We start from the raw sequence: 17,454 nt of genomic DNA on the forward strand, positions 1-17,454 counted from the left end.
CATCCATTCTGGGCTGCAGTCCATTCAGAGGACAATTGGGAGGATTCAGTGTGCAATGTTCAGAAGCCTTTTTACTCCTTTATTTAACGTTGCTGGGGGAAGCCCACTAGGGACCACGTGACAGAACTTTATTAGATATTGTATCTTTGAAACAGGGGTTTGTTTGTATGCTAATTAGACATTATGATGCCAAATATTCTTCAAATCTGGCTATGCTAACAAGTGCAATAGAATCTTAAAAAAAGGAATTTCATACCTTCTGTAGCACACAGGCTCTCTAACGAGGCTGAGGATTGTAGAGAAAAATGCCAAGACACAGGACACAGCTAAATATTTTATTATTTATAAGCAAAAAAGGAAAAGCAATAAGATATTGTACTGTGCAACTAACATTTAATAGTAATCAGGAATAACTAAGTTATACTAAGCAAAAAATTAACAAATGTACTTTTCAATCAGTAATAAAAAAAAATTAAGAAATTAATACAAATTACTAAACTGTCTTCTCATCACTAATATAAAACTGTTATTAACAATTATCTATAGTAAACAGCACCAACTAAGTTATACAAAAAATAAACTAATAGCTATCAGGGATGAATAGAACCTGAAATATATCAAAATGCTAAAACGCTCTTATTAAAATGATATAGAAATGAAGAGATGCAGGCACAGGCAGGATGCAGCGGGTTACAGTAACAGCAATACTCTTTCACAATGGACCATACTGGCATAGGGAACCAGCAGCAGCAACACACAGGAATAATTGAACTTCCGCTTAACTCACAACACTCACTAAATACAGGTACATGCAATCCAATTACAATCCAGTTATCAAAGCGGTTTCATGCAGAACGATCTCCTCTGTGCTGCTGCATTCCCCTGCTGGGTTGAGCATGGGCTGGTTTTCTGGGTTGCTGATGGTCTAGTTGTCGGGGTGGCTGATGGTCTAGTTGTCGGGGTTGTGCTCGTCGTTGTTCTTGAGGTAGTTGAATCTCTCTTTGGAGGTCCTGTAAGAACAATTCAATTTACATACAAATTATGCCTTAATATCTGACACAGCAGCCAGTACCTTCTACACAATTGACCACCGCCAAAGACAAAGGGCCCAATTCACGTCCCAGTGGTAAAACTGGAGTGAAGACTGGAGGTGTGTTATTATCACTCCTCAAACTTCACTCCTTGCTCCCGCTGTAATCCACAGACGTCCTAATGGTGTTTTTTCTGTGTCGTTTGATCAGCTCTCATGAATAATTACTTAGCGTTAATACCACCCTTTATACCATGATAGTGTGACTCTTACCTCTTACAGACAGGACACTAAAACAATGAGAAGCGTCTTGAAAACTACACCACATTATTACTGCATCACTAATTCAAGCACACACACTGAGCTGTGTGGGTTACATCATTTGCTGAAGGGTATCAGCACTTATATTAAGACAGAAATGGTACCAACGCCAACAAAAACATTCTGTGAATCGGACCCAAAGTCAGTTATCTACAGGTAATGGCCGCTGCAAAGGGTACTAATGCTGTTCTAGACATTGTGTGTATTTAAATGTGTTTTAAGCTGTTTGAAATGTATGTCGCTGTTTAAAAAGCGAGTTTCAGGATTCTAAAGCTCCAGTCACTTTAGACGTTTAGCTTTTAAAAGTCCCATTAGCTTAATTTACATCTGGGATAATGACTGAACTCGCTGTGCTTAGAAAGTGATTGACTGAGAAGATCTGTGAGCTTTACAATATGGGATAATGAAGGGACTTTGAACACACAGCTTCAATGGTAAACACAAGGGTTTGGTTTTGGCAGCCCTTCTCAGGTTCTGTATTCTAGTTTGCTTTTGTTATCAATGTGTGGATGTTATTTGAAATTATACAGCATGTTATGATTCTACCAGAAACCCCTGTGTGTTAATCCACAGGGAATACATTACACAAAACAACCAATCAAAAGAAATCAAAAATCTAAACCCAAGCAGTCAGTAAGTTGTCAGTAAGGACTGCAGCTGAAATCTGCCTAGCAGAGGTCCAAATGCCAGTGGAGCAGAAGAACATTTTGTTCAGCAAGAAAAAAACAAAACAAGAGAGCTGTAACGTAACTGACCAGCAGGAAAATGACCCTTAAACAAACCCCATTGTGTGTGTGTGCTGAAAACAAGGCAGGGTGTTCATGTAGTCACACACAGGACCTTGAGTGGTTTCAGCAGTTCAGCACATATTCTTAATTTTAACACAAGTACTCACCAACCAGAGAACATGTTTATTATATTTACCTTGAACTGTCAGGTTAACATTCCTGTGAGTGACACATATCCCATTGATCCACATGTCACACGTGTAATCCCCAGTGTCCTCCAGTCTGAGCTCAGAGATTAGCAGAGAGCCGTTTCCAGAGGAGACTTCATCAGGCAGCTTCACTCGGCCGCTCCACTGCGCAGGGATGGGTGCTGAGGATCGTCTCTTTGACTCGATTAATAGAACAGGTCCTCCCTGATCTGGATATGCATACCATCTGACTGCTACATCCTGCCCAGGGGTGGGGGTGTAAGAACAGGGCAGCACTGCTCTCCCCCCAGCTGAGCCAGAGACATCAACATGGTCTGGTGCAGGGCAAGCTACAGTAATGAGAGAGAAGAGACAATAAACTCAATGGAATAAACACCTACATTCTTCTGTTGATGATATTTCGGTTGTTTCCTCGTATTTTTGACGTTGCAGATCTTTCAAAGACAACGCTATCGATGAAAAGTTTCTGCTGCTTCCTGGTTCCAATTATTTTGTGTTTGTTTGTTTATTTAACCAGGAGATTTACCCATTGAGACCGAGGCCTCATTTACAAGGGGGTCCTGGAAAACAATAAAGGACAAATACAACACAAGCAACCCAATAAAAACATGTGGTTCAGACTCAGTCAGCAGCATTGTGACAGGGCAGCGGGAGCGGCTGGGGGACCCAGAAATTGGGGAGGCATAAAATATTAGCAGCGGGTCCGACTGTTTCACTCCTGTTTTTACATTTGAAACGATGCTATTCAATACAAATGCTGCCATTTACATAAACACTTGTGTTTGTTTACTATACGATACAGCAACAAAGCAAAGCGCTAATAAGTGAATATGCAATCGTGAAAGCAGACGATAATACCAACACCGTGTAATAATAATAAATAATAAATCAGACACTACTGTGCCTATTATAAAAAATACAAGGGAACGATTATGATAAAAAAAAATTAGTCTTCAGAGCAGTGCTTCTCAAACTTTGCCCTGAGCTTTGCCCTGAGCTATGAAAAAAATACCTGCGCCTCCCCAGTTTACTGAAACAATATAACAAACCGAAAATCCTATATGTTGCAAAACAATGAATAAAAGAGTAGAAGGGATTTGATCAATATAGAGCAGTATGAGTTTCAGAAGTATTCATTCAAAAACAGAACCAATGGAAGCAGCTAAAATCTTATTTTGTTTTTTTTTTGGTCCTGTTAACTTTCTTATCTTAGTTGGTTTTAATGTAACTTCACAATTTCTGCTTCTGTATTATTAGGTGTATACTGTTGTTTAACTCTGTTATTTAAATGGTCTGCTTGTGGCAGTTGTATGTGTGACATGCTATTCAAATGTATTGTGGTTTGTATTTTTTTCTGCTATGTTCTGTACAGTGCTTTACGTTACTTTTGTGTAAAAAGCGCTATACAAATGCGATAAATAAATAAAGAAATAAACTCATAGCGCTTCCTGTGTAAAATCATGACGGGTTTAGATGCTAAGGCAGGGTTGTCGTGTTTCCAGATGCTGGTGTAGCTTGCAGGGCTGCATGCTGTGGTTTGCCAGGATTTCGCCGCACATTTGATTCCTCGGTGCATCGCTGGACCCGCTCCATGTAAAGCCCAGTTTTAAATATGCTTGTAATGATGTGCAGTTACATATCATGACCACAAGGTGTCACTACTAGATTTGATAGTAAGTTATGAGGTAGTTTTCCAGGATACAGGAAGTTTCGAAAAATAACTTAAGAAAGCATGTCAATAAAGGACTAGCACAAGCTAGCTGTTCATTAATAACAAATAGATTTCATTATTGAAACATTAGTGAACATAACAATGCGTCCTCATATTTTCTGCTTCTGTGTTTTGCTGGATCCTCTGCTGCTGTCCTCTCTTCGGTTTGTGTTGTTCGTTTTTCTCCGTTTGTCACAAAACGATCCGTTTCTCATTAAAGCTGTTTCTCTCTGTAAGCTGCTGCTGCTTCTTCTGGTTAATCTATAGGGCGCATTCCATCTATTATTGTAGATGATTAGCGCCCTCTATCTGTAGTCCTTTGTCTGTCTTTGTTTTACTTTATTTTTCTGTCATCTTTATTTATTATAACTTCCCTTCTTTTCCTGTTTCCTTTATATATTTTCTCTCTGTAAGCGCGCTGCTCAGACTGTTTACAAGTTTACTGGGGGGGGACACCCAACGTACGTGTGACGTGTCACAGTTGCAAAGGAACATTAGCACGTTAAACCAACGTTTTTTGCGTTATTTTATTTGAGTTATTTTTAAATATAATACATTTAAAATATATAGTAATTTGTAATTGTCTTCAAATCATCAATAAAGGACACACAGCTCGCTCCTCCCTTGTCACGCCTCATGGTTTGAGAGCCGCTGCTTAGAGAGTCCAAGATCTACAATCCTGAAGTGGAGCTTTTTCATGTCAGCAAACCTCTCTGATAGCTGACAAATGATTCCATCCAGGACTTCAACACGCAGGCGCGGGGGTCTCTCCAAAGTGTTTGGGTCGGTGTCCTCATTAAAGCAGCTGAACCCTTGTTCATAATCATCCCAGCCACGGCGGAGTCGTTCTCGTTTGCGTTCCTCTCCATGGCCTCGGAGCTGTACAGTTTCTTCATAAAATCCCTCAAACTTGGCATCTTCCCCGAGTTGCTTCAGTGCATGTAGGGGACTGTCGAGTCGTTCAAACGATTTCCTGAGATCCAGAGACTGGAGAGTTTGGAAGAGTATCTCTGTGTGTCCAAATATTGCACGAAAGACAAATGTCACGCGAAAAATGGCCCCCCCTTGGAAAGTGGTCCCCCCAGACTCATTTTCATAGTGTATGCTATGAAGATTGGTCCCCCCCCCCCCCCCCCCCCATTTTCATAATGAAATATTGTGCCCCCCCTCCCATTATAAAAAGAACAACGCCAAATCAGAAACACGCAGCTTCAAAAGATCATAAAATATCCTCCATAACCGAAACTACAATTGAACACAGTATACATTAAAAAAAGTGTTTATTTTCTTTGTGAACCAACGTTATCTTTCGCCAGTCAAATCGTAGAGTGCCTGAATAAAGTTTTATAGATACACGAACAGATCTTCTGTTGCTTCTTCTTTAGCAGCCGCAGCTATCCCAGATATAATAGATTTGGTTACATTGTTTCGCGTCAGGAGTTTAAGCATGATTTAACTGCGCAGCAGATTCCCCAGTTGGATGATGAGCTGATAATATCTCTTTAGCAATGAAGCAGGCACGGTGACGTCACCATAATGATAAACAGTAATGCCGCGGGAGGTTTGTACTAAAGCAGGGTCAGCTGCTGCAGGGAAAACAAAGTTTATTTCTGAAACGGACCATTTTAAGAAATGTGAAAGCAGAACGCACAGAAATACTTGGAACTGTAATTAGGAAGTGTACTGCTGAGAAAAAAATGAAGGGAATTCAAATTGAAATGTACTGCAGATTACTCGATGGCAGAAGAACAAACGCCATTCACTAAATTTAGCTCTCAGATTGTACCAATGAAAATATCTAAAATATATGACAACGCGCTTGCTGTGGTGTATTTAATATCGTAAATAGCAGAACAAACACGCTGCGATTTAAACATGTTTTTACTGAACAATAAACAGTAACATGTTTTGGCTAGTGCCTTCATTACTGTACCTGACTCAGCTGTTCTTTCAATGCTAAAATGTAATTAAATGCTGCCTTTTGCAATTACAAATCCATTTCACCTGAGAGAAGAGTTTATTGCAGTTTTAAATATTGTGGAGTCTTCCCTGACATTTCACATATTTTACACTGTTAGATGTACTGTTAGATACATAATCGTCTTACAAACAACATGTTAGTGTAAAATGCTGCTCCCTGTGTAGTTTGTAATATAACAGTGTTTATGTTTGTCCAAAGCTGTTAGTGCTGTGTAGGGAAATCCCTAAACAGCAATGTGCCCCCTACTTTAGTAGAGGTTGTGAAGCACTGCTCTGAGAGAATCACTTACCTGCTGTGAGGTGAGCGCTGTTTAAGATCAGTAGCAGTGCCAGAGCTTGCTCAGTGCTCAGAGCCATTCTCCTCTCCTCTCTCTCTCAGTTTCAGCACAAAGTCCAGCACTCGGGTTAAACTCTATTTGTGTTTGATGCTCTCAGCTCTAAATGAATATTTCCTGTACTGTTAGTTTGACCAGAATGATCTGTGTGTATTTTTACACACCCGGACAGCAGGTTTCCAGTCACTGCTGTAGCTAACTGCCTTTTTCAACAGTTGGTTGTCTCACTTATGCTTTTGGTTTTGGTTCCTTCTGCTTCCCTGCAAATGTATATTGGGTTAATAACAGCAACATTTCCTTCATGTAGCAATCACAGTTCTAAAAGACTCCCACAGCTCTCCAGACTCTCATGATTTAGCTTTTATCTTTCAGTTAGTTCTAAGCATCCATGGACTGACCTTCTTGTCATTTATATTGAACAGCACTTTTCACCTGGTCTCTGTTTTATTTGTTGTCAGTGTAAGAACATGTGCCACTCATAACTCAAACAAAAACACTGGAGTAACAAAACCTCTCAGACTTGCTTACCAATAATAATAATAATAATAATAATAATAATAATAATAATAATAATAATAATAATAATAATAATAATGCATGTGCATTTCACCCTTTATACTCTTGTGAGTGTATGCAGAAGGAGCTGCTATTGCAAGCTATGTGAAAGGGAGGACGCACGCATGGGGAAACTGCAAACTGACCACGGGAGCTTTCAGGGTAACAGCACAGTGCTCACCACAAACACACTGGCCTCATGCATCAGGGGCTTTACAACACAATACAATTTGCTCTATTTTTTGTTGAACTGTTAATATTACAAAACAAATCATTAACCTGCAGGCCCCATTCAAGGACTCCGTGTTCAGTTTGGTACCAGTTGTGTAATACTGACAGTTTGTTTTATTTCTCTTTCACAATGTAGCAGTATTTGTGTGTAATATCAGCTATAAATAAAATGAGGAAGAACAAGTTAGAAGAGGAGACTGCACAGTATAGGATTTGTTTTGTACATAACTGGTATGGATGTAGAACAGGAAGCGTGACACTGAATTGCCTTGATGACAGAAAGGCGTGTCATTAAACGGCAGTCAGTTTGGACCTTTTGTTTTTTGTCCCTCTTGGCTATAAGAGCCACTGCAGGAAACACTCTTGAGCAGGTGATTCAAACCTGGGTTCTATTATTATTCTAGTGTTGACATGACAACCAGTTCATATTGTGTGTGTGTTGCAGTAATATTGTATCCTGATGTATCTAACCTGTGCTCAGTTTATGGTGCTGGCGTTTAGTGTCCTGGGAAGTCATATTGAATTCCCACGACACCTTCCTCCAAACCGGGACGATCCAGGAAATCAGGGACACAGGGCAACACTACTGGGAAGTTTTACTTCAAGATGTCCTCCGTCATATCTTTGTTTAATATTAGTAGGTGTTTCTGTATTGAACGTAAAGCCTGGTTAAATTGCATGGGGTTTTATCTTTGTAACTATAATCGGTGGTCTGCTTATATTTTTAGGTATGGAGTTTTTTGGGTTGTTATAAATATATTTTGTCACTTAATATAATGTGTATTTATTGTGATTGCATGCCAGAACACTACCTTATTAGGTTTAGGAACACTGCAGATCCTGGGTCTTTTTTGTGCCACTATCTCCTCATCAGAGCAAGATTCTTCAGAAGTCTGCTCAGGTGAATACCTTACTGGCTGCTTTAGGGCTCTCTGCCCCTTGCCACTCAGACTGTCATATTCAATGTCATCTATTTGTGCATCTAACCACTCCTTTTCTTTTTTTTAATGCATCTTAGGTTATCTGTAGGGATGAAAATGACAAATGAATAAGAAGGGTCTTATCGATTAGCTTAGAAATAATTTTGTAACTTTTTTATGGAATTCACGTTAAGTAGGTAATAAGAAAAAGTAGTTGTGAGCAGGTAATAAGAAAAAATAAATTAAACATTAAACAATTTTATTGAAGAGATCTGAATACGTTAACACTGGACCTATATAGAAGCAATAGGAAGAAAATAATAGATAGTAGACGTGTATACATCATATTATACATACAACCACTAATATGTAAACGATAGTAGCACTTTAAGTGTATGTGCTTTTTTATTAAAAAAAATATAAATTTAAAAACAAAGTTTTTAAAAATACATAATATGGGGGGAGAAATAGATAAATACGAAAGCACTGTATGTGTTTGTAGCTGTGAAGTTGCTTCAGAACAGTTCACAAGATAGCGTCTCAATTTACACATCAAACTGACGTAATGTCCTATCTCGTGTTTATATATCGATGGCTACTTGTGCTGCCAGCAAGTGGGTTGGTCGAGGGTGGAGCTCGGAGGCGTTACCGTCCAGAAAATGGGGTTGGTTGATCCTGGGGTTTGGCGGAGTAATATAAAGTCAAGGATGAGAGGGAGTCAGTGCGAGTTTGTTGTCACAAATTGTTATTCATAATATTTGTTTATAAAAACCCTGTATTCACAAACTTAATGCGTCTGTCTAATTTATTAATCTATACAATTTATAGTTAAAACGTACTTACCACTGACGGACTCAGGCCGGGTTCGATTTCCATTCATCTTTTGGTTCCTTTTTTTTTTTAAATCCATGAATCAAGTCCAATTCTCTCAGGATCAGAGAGGAGATTTCTGTCCTGTACAAATCTCTCTTCACTGATACTAATTTCCTTTGATTTGACCCAGAATATGAGAACATACCGGTGGTGTTTATTTTCTATTGCAGACATTTGAACTGTTTTAACCGTTAGAACTACAAAGAACATATCCTATTGAAATTGGGTCTCGAGGTCTGATCAGGCTAGAGCGAAAACACGTGGTGTTCTGTAAACTCATTGTAATAATACTAGGCTTATTTTAATTTATACCTGTATTCTTAGTTTTATTCTTTATTGTATCCATTATTATAATTTTTTAACTTAACATGTTTTTATTTGATTAAACAAGTTGAATTTGCTGTAAGAGTTTATCACATATCAGATGTAAAATGGTATAATCACATGTGATCAGCAAATATTCACGTGCTTAAATGTGAATTGTATATTCACATGTGATCATCAATGATATTTCAATGTGGTCACATATGAACACATGTGAATAATTATTTTCACATGTGATAACATGTGTTTCCCATGTGAATCACATGTGTTTTTTCCGTAAGTGTGTTTATATGTGATCTGGATTAACATGTAAAGTATTCAAAAAGAATACATCTGCATATATTTATTTGGAAATACTGAAGACATTAGTTTAATATAATATAGGCCTACTTTTATTGATTTTCAGTTTTAATAAAATCTTCTCCGTTATTGTGTGAATGTGATTATTATTATTATTGGTCAATATTATTAAAAAGAAGCGTAATTTTACAGAAATATGAAACCAGTGTGTGGCGCTCCCCGTCACTTTGACTGAAATTGAGTTGAAATAAAGAGAGATAGACATGCCATGAATTTTCAAATGTTCTGCTATTTCTTCTCATATGACGTCCTTCTTTTTATTGTCTTTATAACCACTGACACTGGCATCATAAAGAGCATTATATTTTTCCACTTTAATAATTACATTCTCATTGATGTCATTTTTTTATTTCTGTGGTAATCTCTGCGTGAGCGAGACAGTGACAGTCTGACAGCCGCTCCCTTTGATCTGATTTCTGATTGGTGCATTGCGACGCCAATAGCTCGTGTCGCGAATAGAAATAAAACACATTGATTTCTAAATTCGCTCGCTTCGTTCGCGCCGCTCGCTACGGCTGCGGTGTGCATTGCTCCATTTAAATCAATAGCTTTCATTATTTTTTATTTGCTCGCTCGCGTCGTTCGTGTCCGGTGTGCATAGACCTTTAGTGATATTTAAGGGATACTAAGATATTTTATTTCCATGCGCCCCTGCCACACATCCTCCCTTATACACATAAATAAAGAAAAACGATAACAAAATACACGTGTTGTGTAAAATGTTTTTCTAAACCTCTCTATGTAATAATTAGCTCTAGTCGGCACTAGGACCCTAGACAGGTCCCACAGAACGAGCTCCTCGGTGCCAGCCATCCTCCCAGCGCTGGGGCTGTAAACCCTTCACACTGCTGCTGTAACGGGCAGTGTTGTGTGATCCGCTCCCGGGATGGATTCTGTCTCCTGCCGGTGAGATGAGAGATGAGGTTAAACGCTCGAAACCACGAATGCAGATGAGCCCGTCTCTTTTGCTTTGTGGTTTAGACGTTTGCTGCATCTCCTAACCAAAAGCCATCCAGGACATCTCCAGTATGAGACAGCGGGAATCATTCACAATGCCTTCTCCTCGGAGTTATTTAAAGGGGCTGTGCCCAACATACAGGCTATGGGCACATCTGTGGCTCCACGAGTATCTACTGACACACTCTACAGCGCTTCAATGCATAAACTCATCACTTTCCTCAGAATGATACCGCAATATTAAGAAAATAACTGTAACACACATACAATTTTGAAATATTTCCTTTATCTGTTAATGTAACTCCCAAGCCATTGCCCTCTATATAAACTTAAGGGAATTCCAATATACATATTGCTGCTTCTTCAGCTCTGATGTTTAATCCGAGTCGAATGTTGTGAAAGTTCATTAACAGCAAACTGTGTCCGATTATACTGCTGTATTGCTCTTGATAATATCCACTAGGGGGCAGCAGTGCTTTTAATTAAGGTCTGTTCAGCGGAACTTGAAGAGCCAGTATAAAGTCTATATAACCCCTCGGGCCCTGAGTCTGAAACGTTTCTCTACCAGTATTTTGAAGTTATGGATGTCATGTAAAATATTGCCCTGCTCCTGCATGTGCTGGGCTGTTTCGTGACACACCGAATTGGCAATGGGCTAATGGCACACAGTATATGGCTACTGCAACTGCAGCAATGATGGAGACACAAAACATCCATTCTGGGCTGCAGTCCATTCAGAGGACAATTGGGAGGATTCAGTGTGCAATGTTCAGAAGCCTTTTTACTCCTTTATTTAACGTTGCTGGGGGAAGCCCACTAGGGACCACGTGACAGAACTTTATTAGATATTGTATCTTTGAAACAGGGGTTTGTTTGTATGCTAATTAGGCATAATGATGCCAAATATTCTTCAAATCTGGCTATGGTAACAAGTGCAATAGAATCTTAAAAAAAGGAATTTCATACCTTCTGTAGCACACAGGCTCTCGCAATGATGCTGAGGATTGTACAGAGAAATGCCAAGACACAGGACACAGCTAAATATTTTATTTTTCATAAGCAAAAAAGGAAAAGCAATAAGATATTGTACTGTGCAATTAACATTTAATAGTAATCAGGAATAACTAAGTTATACTAAGCAAATAATTAACAAATGTACTTTTCAATCAGTAATATCATATAAAAATTAAGAAATCAATAATAAATTCTAAACTGTCTTCACATCACTAATATAAAACTGTTATTAAAAATTATCTATAGTAAATAGCACGAACTAAGTTATACAAAAAATAAACTAATAGCTATCAGTGATGGATAGAGCCTGAAATATATCAAAATGCTAAAACGCTCTTATTAAAATGATATAGAAATGAAGAGATGCAGGCACAGGCAGGATGCAGCGGGTTACAGTAACAGCAATACTCTTTCACAATGGACTATACTGGCATAGGGAACCAGCAGCAGCAACACACAGGAATAATTGAACTTCCGCTTAACTCACAACACTCACTAAATACAGGAACATGCAATCCAATTAGAATCCAGTTATCAAAGCGGTTTCATGCAGAACTATCTCCTCTGTGCTGCTGCATTCCCCTGCTGGGTTGGGCATGGGCTGGTTTTCTGAGTTGCTGCTGGTCTAGTTGTCGGGGTTGCTGATGGTCTAGTTGTCGGGGTTGCTGATGGTCTAGTTGTCGGGGTTGCTGATGGTCTAGTTGTCGGGGTTCTGGTCGTCGTTGTTCTTGAAGTAGTTGAATCTTTCTTTGGAGGTCCTGTAAGCACAATTCAATTTACATACAAATGATGCCTTAATATCTGACACAGCAGCCAGTACCTTCTGCACAATTGACCACCGCCAAAGACAAAGGGCCCAATTCACGTCCCAGTGGTAAAACTGGAGTGAAGACTGGAGGTGTGTTATTATCACTCCTCAAACTTTACTCCTTGCTCCCACTGTAATCCACAGACGTCCTAATGGTGTTTTTTCTGTGTCGTTTGATCAGCTCTCATGAATAATTACTTAGTAATACCACCCTTTATACCGTGATAGTGTGACTCTTACCTCTTACAGACAGGAAACTAAAACAATGAGAAGCGTCTTGAAAACTACACCACATTATTACTGCGTCACTAATTCAAGCACACACACTGAGCTGTGTGGGTTACATCATTTGCTGAAGGGTATCAGCACTGATATTAAGACAGAAATGGTACCAACGCCAACAAAAACATTCTGTGAATCTGACCCAAAGTCAGTTATCTACAGGTAATGGCTGCTGCAAAGGGTACTAATGCTGTTCTAGACATTGTGTGTATTTAAATGTGTTTTAAGTTGTTTGAAATGTATGTCACTGTTTAAAAGCGAGTTTCAAGATTCTAAAGCCCCAGTCGCTTTAGAGGTTTAGCTTTTAAAAGTCCCATTAGCTTAATTTACATCTGGGATAATGACTGAACTCGCTGTGCTTAGAAACCGATTGACTGAGAAGATCTGTGAGCTTTACAATATGGGATAATGAAGGGACTTTGAACACACAACTTCAATGGTAAACACAAGGGTTTGGTGTTGGCAGCCCTTCTCAGGTTCTGTATTCTAGTTTGCTTTTGTTATGAATGTGTGGATGTTATTTGAAATTATACTGCATGTTATGATTCTACCAGAAACCCCTGTGTGTTCATCCACAGGGAATACATTACACAAAACAACCAATCAAAAGAAATCAAAAATCTAAACCCAAGCAGTCAGTAAGTTGTCAGTAAGGACTGCAGCTGAAATCTGCCTAGCAGAGGTCCAAATGCCAGTGGAGCAGAAGAACATTTTGTTCAGCAAGAAAAAAACAAAACAAGAGAGCTGTAATGTAACTGACCAGCAGGAAAATGACCCTTAAACAAACCCCATTGTCTGTGTGTGCTGAAAACAAGGCAGGGTGTTCATGTAGTCACAAACAGGACCTTGAGTGGTTTCAGCAGTTCAACACATATTCTTAATTTTAACACAAGTCCTCACCAACCAGAACATGTTTATTATATTTACCTTGAACTGTCAGTTTAACATTCCTGTAAGTGAAACATATCCCATTGAACTGCACTGTACACATGTAATCCTGAGTGTCCTCCACTCTGAGCTCAGAGATTAGCAGAGAGGCGTTTCCAGAGGAGACTTCATCAGACAGCTTCACTCGGCCACTCCACTGCGCAGGGATGGGTGCTGAGGGGGTCTTTGAGTAGATTAATAGAACAGCTTTTCCTTGATCTGGATATGCATACCATGTGACTTCTACATCCTGCCCAGGGGTGGGGGTGTAAGAACAGGGCAGCACTGCTCTCCCCCCAGCTGAGCCAGAGACAGGAACACGGTCTGGTGCAGAGCAACCTGCTATAAGAGAGAGAAGAGACAATAAACTCAATGGAATAAACACCTACATTCTTCTGTTGATGATATTTCGGTTGTTTCCTCGTATTTTTGACGTTCCAGAGCAGTGCTTCTCAAACTTTGCCATAGTGAGCCTCCCTGAGCTATGAAAAAAATATCTGCGCCTCCCCAGTTTACTAAAACAATATAACAAACTGAAAATCCTGTATGCTGCAAAAAAATGAATAAAAGAGTAGAAGGGATTTGATCAATATAGAGCAGTATGAGTTTCAGAAGTATTCATTCAAAAACAGAACAAATGGAAGCAGCTAAAATCTTATTTTGTTTTTTTTGGTCCTGTTAACTTTCTTATCTTAGTTGGTTTTATTGTAACTTCACAATTTCTGCTTCTGTATTATTAGGTGTATACTGTTGTTTAAATCTGTTATTTAAATGGTCTGCTTGTGGCAGTTGTATGTGTGACATGCTATACAAATGTATTGTGGTTTGTATTTTTTTCTGCTATGTTCTGTACAGTGCTTTCCGAGAGAAAATAAATAAAGAAACTCATAGCGCTTCCTGTGTAAAGTCATTACGGGTTTAGATGCTAAGGCAGGGTTGTCGTGTTTCGAGATGCTGGTGTAGCTTGCAGGGCTGCATGCTGTGGTTTGCCAGGATTTCGCCGCACATTTGATTCCTCGGTGCATCGCTGGACCCGCTCCATGTTAAGCCCAGTTTTAAATATGCTTGTAATGATGTGCAGTTACATATCATGACCACAAGGTGTCACTACTAGATTTGATAGTAAGTTATGAGGTAGTTTTCCAGGATACAGGAAGTTTCGAAAAATAACTTAAGAAAGCATGTCAATAAAGGACAAGCACAAGCTAGCTGTTCATTAATAACAAATAGATTTCAGTATTGAAACATTAGTGAACATAACAATGCTTCCTCATATTTTCTGCTTCTGTGTTTTGCTGGATCCTCCGCTGCTGTCCTCTCTTCGGTTTGTGTTGTTCGTTTTTCTCCCTTTGTCACAAAACGATCCGTTTCTCATTAAAGCTGTTTCTCTCTGTAAGCGCGCTGCTCAGACTGTTTTCAAGTTTACTTGAGGGGGTGGGGAGTGGGGAACGTTATTTGAGTTATTTTTAAATATAATACTTTTAAAATATATAATAATTTGTAATTTTCTTCAAATCATCCAACGACTCAAATAAATAATGAATTAAATAAATAAAAGGACACACAGCTCGTTCCTCCCTTGGCACGTTGCCACGCCCCATGGTTTGAGAGCCGCTGCTTAGAGAGTCCAAGATCTACAATCCTGAAGTGGAGCTTTTTCATGTCAGCAAACCTCTCTGATAGCTGACAAATGATTCCATCCAGGACTTCAACACGCAGGCGCGGGGGTCTCTCCAAAGTGTTTGGGTCGGTGTCCTCATTAAAGCAGCTGAGCCCTTGTTCATAATCATCCCAGCCACGGCGGAGTCTTTCTCGTTTGCGTTCCTCTCCATGGCCTCGGAGCTGTACAGTTTCTTCATAAAATCCCTCAAACTTGGCATCTTCCCCGAGTTGCTTCAGTGCATGTCGGGGACTGTCTGGCATTTAAACATCTACGTGTTTTCAAATAAAACACACATCTTTTTGTCTTGCTGTAACAGTATGTTTATAGCTTGTTTAGTATTGTCAAGTGGCCTCAGTTTTTTCCAGTGTGGCTGAAAATGAAGTTCGTTACTTTAGCCACAGTGCCTAACTAAATAAAAGCCTTAGAGGGAACGTAATATCTATGTATGCATGTATTTATTTCATTTTGGCATAAAATATCCTCCAGAACCGAAACTATAATTGAATACAGTATACATTAAGAAGCTAGTGTATGTTAAAATGATCTCTCTAACTTTCTATCTTCTCTCCTTTCTCCGTGTCTCATGAAACGCGCCTGTTTTGTTTTCTCCGGCTTTACTGCATTTCAACCCCACCTGTCCATTGACACAGAAAAGTGTTTCATTGCTTTCCTTGTGTTTGTGTTTCCCGTTATATATCACATGGAAAGGGTTTCTGCTCCTCTTGGTCTTTGTGTGGAATGCAGCGCTTTTCATTATTATTATTATTATTATTATTATTATTATTATTATTATTATTATTATTATTATTATTGTATTTTATGTATATGCTTTTATTTTTATATCCTTATGTATTAATACAATCCAATTCAAATCTGTTTCATTTTATGATGGAAACAGCTTTAGTGATCCGCTTTAGGTTTGTGTGTTGCACGCGTGCCGTTAACAAAATGCCCCGGAAACTTAAGATGAAGAAAATCATTTAAATGAAGGGATGTAAACAGCAAAAAAAAACTGAACAATTTAAACAAAAGACAGTGAAAAGGTTACCGTTCCAAGATGAAAAATGTTTTCTTTGTGAACCAACGTTATCTTTCGCCAGTCAAAGCGTAGAGTGCCTGAATAAAGTTTTATAGATACACGAACAGATCTTCTGTTGCATCTTGTTTAGCAGCCGCAGCTATCCCAGATATAATAGATTTGGTTACATTGTTTCGCGTCAGGAGTTTAAGCATGATTTAACTGCGCAGCAGATTCCCCAGTTGGATGATGAGCTGATAATATCTCTTTAGCAATGAAGCAGGCACGGTGACGTCACCATAATGATAAACAGTAATGCCGCGGGAGGTTTGTACTAAAGCAGGGTCAGCTGCTGCAGGGAAAACAAAGTTTATTTCTGAAACGGACCATTTTAAGAAATGTGAAAGCAGAACGCACAGAAATACTTGGAACTGTAATTAGGAAGTGTACTGCTGAGAAAAAAATGAAGGGAATTCAAATTGAAATGTACTGCAGATTACTCGATGGCAGAAGAACAAACGCCATTCACTAAATTTAGCTCTCAGATTGTACCAATGAAAATATCTAAAATATATGACAACGCGCTTGCTGTGGTGTATTTAATATCGTAAATAGCAGAACAAACACGCTGCGATTTAAACATGTTTTTACTGAACAATAAACAGTAACATGTAATCATAAGAGCTGTCTGTGTTACATGCTGTCAGATCAGGACTTCACTAACACTGAGCATGGGAGCTGCTGTTTCCCATTACAACTGTACACAATTAAAGGCGCGATCACCAATTCCATACACAACACCTGCAAAATATATCAAATATAAACATGCTGAGTTCATTGCAGTCATCAGCTGCATAGATGAACCATTCAGCAGAATGAGGCAACAAACAAGTGAGTACAGACTCAACACACCTGGCTGTAAGATTGCACACAGTTTAAGATTGCACACAGTTACTGGTACACCTGGTGTTGGGAACACTGGTACTGGAGATGAAAAGGTTGAAAACCACTGGTCTAGATGGACCCTGCATAATAACTGAAGGCTCTGTACAAAACATCTTAGAAATGTCTTCATGGAGAAAGAACAACATGAATAAACAGACAGATTTTGTCTTTTGCTGCCAGTATCACATTGCTCTCATATTTCAAACCATAAGTATCTATTTCTGAAACGTCTACTCCAAAATGATTTGTACCCATAAGGAACA

At 39.0% G+C, this 17,454-nt stretch overlaps 1 long non-coding RNA gene and 1 gene segment (V, D, J or C); both read right to left on the reverse strand.

Moving 5' to 3' along the window:
- Nucleotides 1-321: 321 nt before the first annotated feature.
- Nucleotides 322-6,553, reverse strand: LOC131696857 (probable non-functional immunoglobulin lambda variable 1-50). The segment is given in 3 exon segments: nucleotides 322-1,010; nucleotides 2,276-2,617; nucleotides 6,270-6,553. Coding segments are annotated over 3 exon segments (585 nt in total).
- Nucleotides 6,554-11,566: 5,013 nt separating this feature from the next.
- Nucleotides 11,567-15,934, reverse strand: LOC131704983 (uncharacterized). Its single transcript, XR_009310102.1, has 2 exons — nucleotides 13,566-15,934; nucleotides 11,567-12,306 (listed from the first exon to the last, which is right to left on the reverse strand). It is a non-coding gene; the product is annotated as an uncharacterized LOC131704983 (long non-coding RNA).
- Nucleotides 15,935-17,454: the final 1,520 nt, after the last annotated feature.

The sequence above is a fragment of the Acipenser ruthenus genome, chromosome 33 (assembly GCF_902713425.1).
Source record: "Acipenser ruthenus chromosome 33, fAciRut3.2 maternal haplotype, whole genome shotgun sequence".
Lineage (NCBI taxonomy): Eukaryota > Metazoa > Chordata > Actinopteri > Acipenseriformes > Acipenseridae > Acipenser > Acipenser ruthenus.